At 41.4% G+C, this 12,355-nt stretch overlaps 1 protein-coding gene across 1 annotated transcript; it reads right to left on the reverse strand.

Moving 5' to 3' along the window:
* Window positions 1-3,595: 3,595 nt before the first annotated feature.
* LOC108680543 (spidroin-2-like) lies at window positions 3,596-4,384 on the reverse strand. The gene has a single exon (XM_018169374.1). It carries the CDS (start codon window positions 4,382-4,384, stop codon window positions 3,596-3,598), a length of 789 nt encoding a protein of 262 aa, XP_018024863.1.
* Between the last annotated feature and the right edge of the window lie 7,971 nt (window positions 4,385-12,355).

Genomic DNA, 12,355 nt, shown 5'->3' on the forward strand with positions numbered 1-12,355 from the left:
TATTTGATTAATTTTACTAATAAAAATAAACTATCATCATTTGCCCTGTTTCTTATTGCCGTTCGCCAACTAGAATTCCTATTACACGAACAGCAATAACGGCCGATAGCTACCTTGTCCTCGACTATCCTCGTACGCATTGCGTGTGATCAGCATTGGTCATAACTATTCACTCAGTACGGGACGACTAGCGAGGCGTGCATGCGTTCAAACTTCAAACTAATACAAACTTAGTCAGGTAGACATTAGGTTTAGCGACTCCCGATCAGAGTTTCATTCCTTTAATCCTTAACTAAACAGGTTTCCACATGAATGAACTGAATTTCGTCCAGAGGATGCACAAGAAACGTACTTACGAATGTTGGAAAATATGGATTATGAGGATTACAATAGTACGTCTGCACTGTCCTGCAGAACAAATTTTTCAGAGGTCAATGCGGGTCTTCAGAAATTCATGAATTATAGTATTAAACGACGCATGCTAACGCGAAGATTACCATATGTTGCATTAACATTAGTAAGTACACTTGACCAGCTGTTGCCGAACGTTCATCTGATCAAGTAACACTGGAATTAGCTTCGAAATTATTGATTCTTCCTCCCAGCATTCGACACTGCATTGATATCCCAAACGCTGTAAACGCTTGCCACTTCACTTGTTCATTGAAAATAAAATACAATCTAATTGTGTAACTTGCATATCGTTGGCACGTTAAATAAGAGCCCTGAACGAGTGTTATACACTAATATGGAATATGAACACCACCTATTCTTCTTCGTTTCAGGGTGTCCATTTGGGGTGGACTTTAAGTCACTTAACCACAATGATGACCGGAATACCATCCGTGAACGTGACTAAACCCCGTTTTCTTTCTGAGGCTTAATTTGTAGAAAATCGGACATAGACTAAAAATTTAGTGAAAATCGACGTAGTGGAAAGGAAACCGACACCTGAAACCTAAGCTTGGTGAATTGTATTTCCTAAGTTGCGGTTCAGTCTCGAACTGGGCAAAACTTGGCTTTAAACTGACTTACACGGGTTCTACAGAAGAAACGTAAGGAAGTTCAGAATCGTGCATCCGTTTCCAATGTATTATGTTTTCTGCGTGAAAAGATAGAATGTTTGAAAAAATGAGAAATGCGATATTGGATTAAAGTGTTGTTGTATATTTGAAATACCGGTGAAACTATAGCGATGTCTGCCTTACTGTGCGTCTATGGCATGCTTAATAATAAGATTTAATGATAAAGCACTGAAGAGAACGCTCGAGTTGAGATCCAGTAGCAGGTAGTTGAAGTGAGAGAAGTTCAGCTATCGCGCGCTCATGACTTCATGCGACTTTCAAATAAAAGTAACTTAAAAATACTTGAAATTAAGCAAAAATTTTGAATCTATTACTGCTTCAAACTAAAATGTGCAAGCAAACAGTAAAAGCGTCGCCGATGCCTTCTTATGGAGAGTTGACGGTAGCACGATTGCGCAGAGAGGAAAAAAACGTTGCACCGGCTCTATAAAGGGACCGAGCATGAGATCTCCCTCGGGTTTCTTTACGTAAAAGCCTTCTTTATGCCTCCTAAAGAACAAATCTTGAACATTCACCTTCAGGAAATGGTGAGCGTGACTCTAAAGCCATGAACGTAGGCGCATTTTCTTGTTTCTCTAATTTCCGTGTAGATCATGTCCATGGAATTGGTTAGTCGCATTTGGTAAATTTGCAAATGCGCATTTGCAAATTTGTGTAGTACTTATGAATGTTTTATTTTTATATGCAACCGTTTTTTTGTATGGTAAAAACCTGCATCATTGCTATTTTGCTATAGATGAATAAAAATTTTGACCATGAAACATAATAATATTCTAATATCAAACTTTAAAAACATATGAAGTGCCCTTATCATTTTAACGAATTACATGAAATGATTTACCATTCACTTGATCACAATGCGCGTCAGCGATTCGTTTTCTTAAGCAAAAGCAGAGTTTCAGGACAATGTATTGTTAATGCTAGCATAATCTGAAGTTTGTTTTATTTCGTTACTAGTCCTCTTGCCCTATGTGTGATTCATGAATTGAATGACTCCATTTTTAAATAATGAGATTGCAAAGAAACATACATTATTTCTTATAAATTGTAAAGGCGTTTGTTGCTTGAGACATTGCTATAGAGGAACATAATGAATGCGCCACATTATTATTATTATTATTTTTTGATTAGCTATCAACAAGGAACTCCTTGGATGATTACAAATATCCACAGAAATCCCATTAATACAAAGTTTTCAGCTTTTAATGCTACTCAGCTGGTTTCTAAATGTCCGTTTTCACGGGCTATATTTTTTTAACACGAACACAAATAATTTAATTTATATGACGAGTACATTAGATTTCTTGTTTCTGTGTTAGTGTTTTAGATGTTGAAGTTCCAGGTCACGCTGGAACGTCGCCGGCAGGCAGGACGTCCTCATCGTCGAGATTTGAAGAGCGCTGAAAGTAGGTAGCGTGCATTTGCCCTCAGTTGGGCCAGCTGGTGCCTTCTGTTTGGCAAACTGATGCCCTCAGTTGGGTCATCTGATGGAAACAGTTGGGTCAGTTGATAGAAACAGGTGGGTCACCTGATGGCAACAGTTGGGTCTGCTGATGTTCTCTATTTGACCGGCAGACACCCTCACCTGGGTCAGCTGATGTCAACAGTTGGGGCCAACTGATGCCTTCAGATGGGCCGGGTGATGTTACGATACTGTTGCTTGTCGCTGGTGATGGCGCAGAGGTAGCTGCTGTCATGCAGGGACTGCTCTTAGAAACACGTCTAATTTCTGGAATATATTAATGGTAAACGACCTCCTCTCTGCTTCATTGACAAGGTTTTGAACAGTCTCTGGCAGCATCACTTCTCTCACTGTGGCATGTCACAATCCAGAGGGACTCCTTCGAAAAGTTTACGGCCGGACCGGTAATCAGGCCCAAAACATAAAGTTTTATTTGAGAGGCAAAGGCCACGTGAATTGCGATTAAAAGCGCGTTCTCATAACATTTTAAAAAGTTGCCAGAGACGCATGCTTGATGAAGTCTAGAGTTTTTGCATCATTACGACGACCACGGCACCGTTTTCATTGCTTACATTTTTTACGGCCATTGCTCCATGTTTAAAGAATACTTCTTCATTTACCAAAACCCCATGAGCGTGGAATGCTTCTTAGACGGTCACTGCTTATGCTCGCGTAATATTTATTTCACAGCCCTAGTCCTTTTTTATTATTTCCTTCAGCGACAGTCATGGTCCGCACTCGTATAATGTCTTATTTTCGAACAAAATTTCGTCTATTGAGTGTTTCTTGGACGGCCAATTAAGGAACCTTGTTCCTGGAATGCTTTTTTCAGGTCTCTATGTCCAGGTTGGCTATAGTGTCGAAGGTCCCAATGTCTCAGGTCCCATCGTGCTAGATCCCTGTGCCCAAGGTCCCAGTAACCCAGGCCTCAGCGTTAGGTCCCATTGACCCAGGCCTCAGCGTTAGGTTCCATTGACCCTGGCCTCAGTGTTAGCGTCCCAGTTCCCAGTGGCCCAGGCCTAGCGTACCAGGTCTCGGGTTTCAGGTCCTAGTGTCCCAGGTCCCAGTGACCCAGTGTCCCTGGCAGGCCCCGGCGTGCCAAGTCGGTTCCAGGTCCCAGTGTCCCAGGACCCAGCATCCCAGGTTCCAGTATCCTAGGTCCCAGTGTTCCAGGTCCCTGCATCCCAGGTCCCAGCATCCCAGGTCCCAGCATCCCAGGTCCCAGTGCCCCCCCGCCCCAGCATCCCAGCATCCCAGGTCCCAGTGTCCCAGGTCTCAGTGTCCCAGGTCCCAGATCCCAGATCCCAGTGCCCCAGGTCCCAGTGTCCCAGGTCCCAGTGTCCCAGGTCCCAGCATCCCAGGTTCCAGCATCCAAGGTTCCAGTATCCCAGGTCCCTGTGTCCCAGGTCTCAGTGTCCCAGGTCCCAGATCCCAGATCCCAGTGCCCCAGGTCCCAGTGCCCAGGTCCCAGTGTCCCAGGTCCCAGCATTCCAGGTCCCAGTATCCCAGGTCCCAGTGTCCTAGGTCCCAGTGTCCCAGGTCCCAGTGTCCCAGTATCCCAGGTCTCAGATCCCAGGTCCCAGTGTCCCAGGCCCAAGCATGCCAGGTCCCAGATCCCAGGTCCCAGTGTCCCAGGTCCCAGTGTCCCAGGTCCCAGTGTCCCAGGTCCCAGTGTCCCAGGTCCCAGTGTCCAAGGTCCCTTTACCGTGTGAGCAGGAAGGTGGTGTCGTGCTCGCGTCTCGTTGACCTGAGCGCAGCCGAGCCTTGAGCTTCCCAGTATTTGATCGCGGCTCAGCCTGGCGCTGTGGCCCTGCATGTCAGCCGCACTTCTCTTCATATCCCCTCTATTGCTGTCCTCTATATTGTTGACTCTGATATTGCTGACCACTATATTGCTGGCCCGTATATTGTATCCCTGTACATTACAGCCCCGTATATTGTAACATCCTATATTGCAGCCCCTATAATGTATCCCTCTACATTAAAGCTTCATATATTGTATCCTCCTATATTTCAGCCCTGTACATTGCATCCCTCTATATTACAGATCTGTATATTGTATCCCTATATTACTTAGCCGTATATTGCATCCCTCTTTAATACAGACCCGTACATTGTAGCCCCTAATTTTACAGACTCGTATATTGTATCCTCCTATTTACTGACCGTCAGCGCCATATTTTATGGCCTTATATTACAGACTCATTATATTGTATACCCACATATATCCTCCGTATATGTCGCGTGCATTTTCATGCTCGCGCGCACTCCATATTTCCTTTTGTGCTAAAAATAATTCGAAACCCACTCGAAAAACGGAGTCCGCTTCATTCTTAACGTAAATAAAGATAATGTAGTGGTGCACGGTAGTGGTGCACGGTAGTGGTGCACGGTAGTGGTGCACGGTAGTGGTGCACGGTAGCGGTGCACGGTAGTGGTGCCCGGTAGTGGTGCACGGTAGTGGTGCACGGTAGTGGTGCATGGTAGCGGTGCACGGTAGTGGTGCACGGTAGTGGTGCACGGTAGTGGTGCACGGTAGGTGCATGGTAGTGGTGCACGGTAGTGGTGCACGGTAGTGGTGCACGGTGCGCAGGCGCACTAGCGCACCTGTCTCTACAGGCCTCCAGGCTCGCCAGTTGAGCTCGCGCGTCGCTGTCGTCGGGGGAGCGCTACGTTGGCGTCTCGAGGACACAATATGGTGCCATAATGGGTCATTGTGACTCACTGTATCAATAATAATGAGCGATTCATCATCAATAATCGTACAGTGATGTGGTGGTGACTCCTGAAGTGGCGGATAAAGTGTGGTGACGGAAGTGTGGTGCGGTGTTGCAATGAAGCAACAGCCTCAGCCTACTGTGCTCTTCGTCCGCTTTATTTTTGTCTATCCTTGTATTATCCGCATTAACAAAACGTGTAGAAGGCTCATGAATTCAATGAAAAAATGTTTTGCTCTGATATTTTCAACTCTCCTATCGATTTATCTAATTCGTGTTAAGCACAAGTTTCCTTGATTTTTCGTTCGCCTTTAAAAATTTTGTACATTTTTATTTACAACGGTTGCTATGATTGGTGTATGTGCTTCATCATACTCATTTAATATCGTTATTCGGATAAGGCAATGCTTTGTTTTATTAAGATTGAAAGCGTTCAGTACGCAATTAAATATGACCATCTCCGCCCACATGAATAAGACTTCAATATTAACAAACGATATATATACCTGCTCATTGCTCATTATGAGTGATGTATGAAGCTGTGTTGTTCACTCTACACTGACATGCTCATCACACATGATGTGTGGAGCTGTGTTGTTCACTCTACATCGACATGCTCATCACACATGATGTGTGGAGCTGTGTTGTTCACTCTACACCGACATGCTCATCACACATGATGTGTGGGCTGTGTTGTTCACTCTACACAGACATGCTCATCACACATGATGTGTGGGGCTGTGTTGTTCACTCTACACCGACATGCTCATCACACATGATGTATGGGGCTGTGTTATTCACTCTACATCGACATGCTCATCACACATGATGTGTTTGTGTGAGTTTTAGTTGAACTTCAAGTCGTAATTCTGCCAACAAGTCTTCGCGGTCGCCAACAATTTCTGCACAAAGTTCCAATGCCGATATAGGCAAAGTCTGCGACGTTGCAAACGCAATATTAATTATTATATTCAATCAATCTAACTAAGTTCAATATTTCTAACTCTATAATTTAATACAGTAAATTAATAATATAAATTCTGGTGCTTAATAGTCTGCATAAATGTCCGTTCAATGAACTGAATTTCAGAGCATTGATTGAAAATTTCAATGCTATGTTAACTTCACTAACGTTTAATGCAACGACCGCTGATGTGACACGTATGAATGAATGTGACAATGAATGTTCATGATATTCTTAACGGCCTAGTAAATGATTAACCTATAAAAAGAGATAAAATCTGTAGGTACTCTTGTGATTGTATTTATAGTGGTAATGGCTGACGGTCACTCTAGTTACCAGGCTTGTAGGTACTGAATCTTTGGCGACTGTTGAAGTGACCTCATACAAAGGATAATTATGGAACTTTATCATAGATCAAAAGATAATTATAGAACTTGATCATAGATCAAAAGATAATTAAGGAACTTGATCATAGATCAAAAGATAATTAAGGAACATGATCATATATTCGATAATATATCACAATGGAAAAAAGTAGAATGCAGGAGCTGATATGTCACTAGGCTACGGTTCACGGCCGGTTTTATCTTTTTCAGCGAGTCTCGGGTTTATCAAAATAAGACATTAGTGAACGTTCATCTGCAGCACACTTTTTTTCTCACCGGTGCACGCACAAAGAGAATTAAATGATATTAGTTCATATAGATTGCACATGTGCTACGCCCGCACGGTAGTGGTGCAGGGCATTCTATATGAATATATATATAGTGGTAGATGTGCAGTGCGTAAGAAACTGTGTCACTATTTGGTCAATAAGACTCATCCGCTTTTTTGAGTGATATAAAGCTGTGACCGCATTAGTGCTGTCATCACACCCATGACGACATCACATTACAGCGGATAAATCAAATATGAAAAATACGATGATGTAAGCAAATAAAATAAATGAACAAGAAGGTCCAGTAATCCTAAATTTCGTAATAGTCTATAGGGGTGAGACTTAAAAAGAAAGAAAGGCTGATTGTGAATGTAAATAGTAAAAATTGCCATCCAATTTTTGGCATCATAGAGGGAAAAAATACGAATGGAGAAGACGCAACATGCAAACACACTCGAATTTCAAAATAAGACTTGATTTTCAAGATAAGACTCGACTTTCATGAGAAGATGAAATCAAGTAAATGTAGGAATGCAAGGTATAAACATTAAAAATGATTAGTAGAATAGGCAAAATAGAGAAAATGGTAGCGCTGTAGTTTTCGAGTCAAGTCAAGCTTTCATTTCGTTTGCAGAGATAGAGTGTTACCTTTTCTGAGTGAAAATTATAGGTGTTTTATACGCGGCCATAGAATGTTCGGTTTTTGAACGGCGTTAACATTAGGAACATCAAGCCCTTGCTGACTGTTCATAAAGATTATCAAAACTATCACAAAGATCGAAACAAATCACCTAGTATAGAATATTTCACGGCTTTTTGAAAATATATTAAAACATTTTGCTGTTTTATTTACATTAAAAACTTTCAACTGTTTCTAATGAATGATTGAATGATTGATTAGGTTAAAAATTTTATTTAGAAATAATGATTTAGGCTCAATTATTCGTTTTTTTCTTATTATTATCAATGCTAACATTCTCTTTATACAGTCGATAGCCCGCCGTCGATGTATTGACGAAAAGTTTTGGCAATTTAGTGATCAATATTCCGACATCGATAATCCGAACATAATTCCTTGTCGATTGTTCAAGAATTTAAGGAATACCGAACATGAACAGCGGCAGCATAAACGAACATACATTCTTTTAAAAGTGTAGTAAAAAATCATTTAAAAATGGATATAATTCAAACTATTGTTCCAGAATATTATTTTCGATCGGAAATAAAGGGCAATAAATTTTTGAGTTAACACTGAAAAAAGCTACAATTCCAAGCCTAAAGTTCAATAGATGGCGCTGCACCACCACCACCTGCTGTATAGATGGCGCTGCACCACCACCTGCTGTATAGATGGCGCTGCACCACCACCTGATGTATAGATGGCGCTGCACCACCACCACCTGCTGTATAGATGGCGCTGCACCACCACCTGCTGTATAGATGGCGCTGCACCACCACCTGCTGTATAGATGGCGCTGCACCACCACCACCTGCTGTATAGATGGCGCTGCACCACCACCTGCTGTATAGATGGCGCTGCACCACCACCTGCTGTATAGATGGCGCTGCACCACCACCTGCTGTATAGATGGCGCTGCACCATCATCGCCATAACCCCTTCCTTTCCTACACCGGCCCAAATGCAAATCATTATACGTCTTAGTTAACAGTGATATTTTCAATGTTAAATTGCCATGCTAATGAGGTGGAATTGTTAGAAATATCAACAATTAACTTTCAGCTTAAATTTAAAGCTTGTCGGGAACAAAATCCGTTTATTGTGAGCTGCCGCTCATGAATAGAATAATCTACGGAATTTCAATCCAGAATTTAGTTATCTTACATTCCAAATACTTTTTTATTAAGATTCAAATGTCCTCTAATTGTGAAAAGTCCGAGAGTTTGAAATTAAATAAATTAGTCCACTAAAATATGGTGCGTTTTTCAGGACAAATATTACTTGGCTCACCAGGCGAGAAAAATAAAACATTTTTACTTTATTTGCGTAGCTCTTTAGTTTAAATAAAGACTGACCCGTACAATTTGAAATCCGCGTAATTAAAAATTCCAAAATATTCTGTATGAGCCACCGTTAACCTTAATTTTGTTACTCAAATATTTTACCTATTAAATTAGATTTTATTATCTTGAAGAAAAATTTCTTGTAACGTAAAATATGTCTCAATCTTCGGTTTGATTCTAAACGATTGCTGTGTTCGTCCATAATTTTAAGGAAGGGCGAAGGTGGGAAGTTTGCTTGTGAAGTTTGTTGGTTGTTTGTGGCATGCGAGGGCCGCTTTGGCGGTGAAGGCTACGGGATCTTCTAGGCGCTAATTGCTCAAGTTGCGGCAATCCTTTGGGCTCGATCGAGCTTCCCTCGACTCTGATTTCCTCTAAAAAAACGATGGTGTCCTTGAAAAATTCATACAGCTAGAAACAATCATAATGTTTACTGCATGAATGTTCGCTACATTAGTATAATTATGATTACAATTATTAGTTTATTAGGATAACCTTACGACAAACGTAATGGATGCAGACTTGAGTTGAACTTACGGCCACCTTAGGTTGATGCGGAATTGAGTTAAACTTACGACGACTGCAAAAGATGCGGGCTTTGGGCTAAACTTACGACCACCGTAAGAATGTTTGACGCAGTCTAGGGCAGAGATGAGGGCTTGGGCTAAACATACGACCACCGTAAGAATGTTTGACGCAGTCTAGGGCAGAGATGCGGGCTTGGGCTAAACATATGACCACCGTAAGAATGTTTGACGCAGTCTAGGGCAGAGATGCGGGCTTGGGCTAAACTTACGACCACCGTAAGAATGTTTGACGCAGTCTAGGGCAGAGATGCGGGCTTGGGCTAAACATATGACCACCGTAAGAATGTTTGACGCAGTCTAGGGCAGAGATGCGGGCTTGGGCTAAACTTACGACCACCGTAAGAATGTTTGACGCAGTCTAGGGCAGAGATGCGGGCTTGGGCTTAACTTACGACCACCGTAAGAATGTTTGACGCAGTCTAGGGCTGAGATGCGGGCTTGGGCTAAACTTACGACCACCGTAAGAATGTTTGACGCAGTATAGGGCAGAGATGCGGGCTTGGGCTAAACTTACGACCACCGTAAGAATGTTTGACGCAGTCTAGGGTCTGTCTCTTATACACATCTAGATGTGTATAAGAGACAGTATCTCAACTGTGCACGTATTTCCCGTTGTTTTATCAAGTTTTAATTTTTTCTGGGAAGTGCCAGGCTTATTTTGAGCTGGAGGGCAAAGCTCTAACCTGAGACTACGGTGGTCAGCTCTGGCCTCAAAATCTCCTCTCTGACCGTCTCTTTCTCAGAGAGGCTCTGGCCTCACCATCGCTTCTCTGACCCATCTTTTTCCTAGGTAGGCTCTGGCCTCACGATGGCCTCTCTGACCCAATTTTTCAGAGTGGCTCTGGCCTCACCATCGCTTCTCTGACCCATCTCGTTCATATAGGTAGGCCTTGGCCTCACAATGGCCTCTCTGACCCAATTTTTCAGAGAGGCTCTGCCCTCACCATCGCGTCTCTGACCCATCTCTTTCATAGGTAGGCTCTAGCCTCACAATGGCCTCTCTGACCCAATTTTTCAGAGAGGCTCTGCCCTCACCATCGCGTCTCTGACCCATCTCTTTCTTAGGTAGGCACTGGCCTCACAATGGCCTCTCTGACCCAATTTTTCAGAGAGGCTCTGGCCTCACCATAGCCAACAAGTGAGCCTCAAAAGAGAGCAGGAGCAACAAGGCCGCTATAGAAGTTCCGAAATTTTAAAGTCTGTTGTGCTTTAATTTTAGTTTATATGTTCAATGCCAAATTTACGAATTATATTCTGGTAAATCAAAGTTTTATAAATGAATATAATATGAACCAAAGAACATGCCCTCTTATAATACTAATGAAAAATTAATGTCCCATTAAAGACTTAATCGTGCGACATCGAGGTACATATTATACCCATCAGATGCAGCTGTTCGAGGTACAAGTACAAAAGCAACGACAAGCGTGTAATTTATATTTATATATTACATTGCATGTTACGACTTTAGAAAACATTTATATATAACATTACTGTTATATCGATAGCTACAGTTCTCGAAGTACAAGCGAATGTCGTCTTGCAGAGATGCTTTGAATATTCATATGGCCTTTGATGTGGGAGTTAAGTAAATAATATAAGTAATTATGTCAATTATAAATTAAATTTAAAAACTTTCTATGCGCTGAAGGAGGTTTGAGAGTCTCAACAATTTTTTCGATGGTCACAACGACAGAGAAAGTCTGGGCGCAGGTGCTTTATCGCTCGTCTTATCGGCACCAGCCTATCATTGGCCATATACACTGAGACACTCAAGGAAATGAGTGATACCTTTTCAAAAAACTTGTGTGAGTCATTCTGATCCAGTTTCGCCAGGAAAAAGGAACGGACGTATCTATGCTACGTCCGCTTTTTTCTCATGCTGATACATAAGGAAGTGAGTCAAAATTTGGACAACATGGCCCGTTCATTTGTCTGAGTGTATGCGGGCACCATGTCTATAAAAGTAGGTTGTTATGGCCACGGGATCGACCTGGGGAGAAAGCTTCCCCTTCGCGCACCTGCTGCCTAGCCTCTTATCGAGGGGATTTTTTCAAGCTTGGTCAGTTTTTGCCGTGGCATTCCAATGCCGAAGATCAATCCATCATGGCTTTATTCCGACCACCCTGACATAGGTCTATTTATAACGCCTTGCATACATTGAATTATTTATGATGCAATACATAAATGAAACTATTTATAACGCCTTGCATACATGGAATTATTTATGATGCAATACATAAATGAAACTGTTTATAACGCCATGCATAAATTAAACGATTTATTACGTGAAATATAAATGAAACGGATAAAGATATAACCCCGCTCGGGGGTTACCTGCTGTCATTAAAATATTAATAGCTTTCATTACCAAGGGATTGGATAATACATTTTTCTACATCTCAAAATTATTCAATACACTTTTCAATCCTGTATGTAAATATTGAAACGTGATTATGAAAATCTTTGAATAAATTTTGTCTTTATAGAAACGCTTCTTTAGCTTGTTACATGTGGATACGTTCAAAAATTCTTTTGAAAACAGACACTAATTTTTGATGACGTTATTAAAGGTAATTTTATGGTGTCATAACTTCGGCCTATTTCGCTTAAACATAATTTTTTGAGTTTGTCTGAAATTGATATTAATGGGAAAAATTCATGAAGTAATAATGATAAAGAGACAATAAAAAGATAAAAATAATAGGATAAAGATAAAGAGATACAGAAGATGAATGATATCAGAAATATTAATGAGTAGATAGAATAGAGAAAGAAGAGAAAATAGCACGAAAATGTATGATATTTGGAAATTTAAACAATATATGCAATAAACTGACAAACATGAGTAAAAATGAACAAA

Source organism: Hyalella azteca, unplaced genomic scaffold, assembly GCF_000764305.2.
Source record: "Hyalella azteca isolate HAZT.00-mixed unplaced genomic scaffold, Hazt_2.0.2 contig6573, whole genome shotgun sequence".
NCBI classification, from domain to species: domain Eukaryota; kingdom Metazoa; phylum Arthropoda; class Malacostraca; order Amphipoda; family Hyalellidae; genus Hyalella; species Hyalella azteca.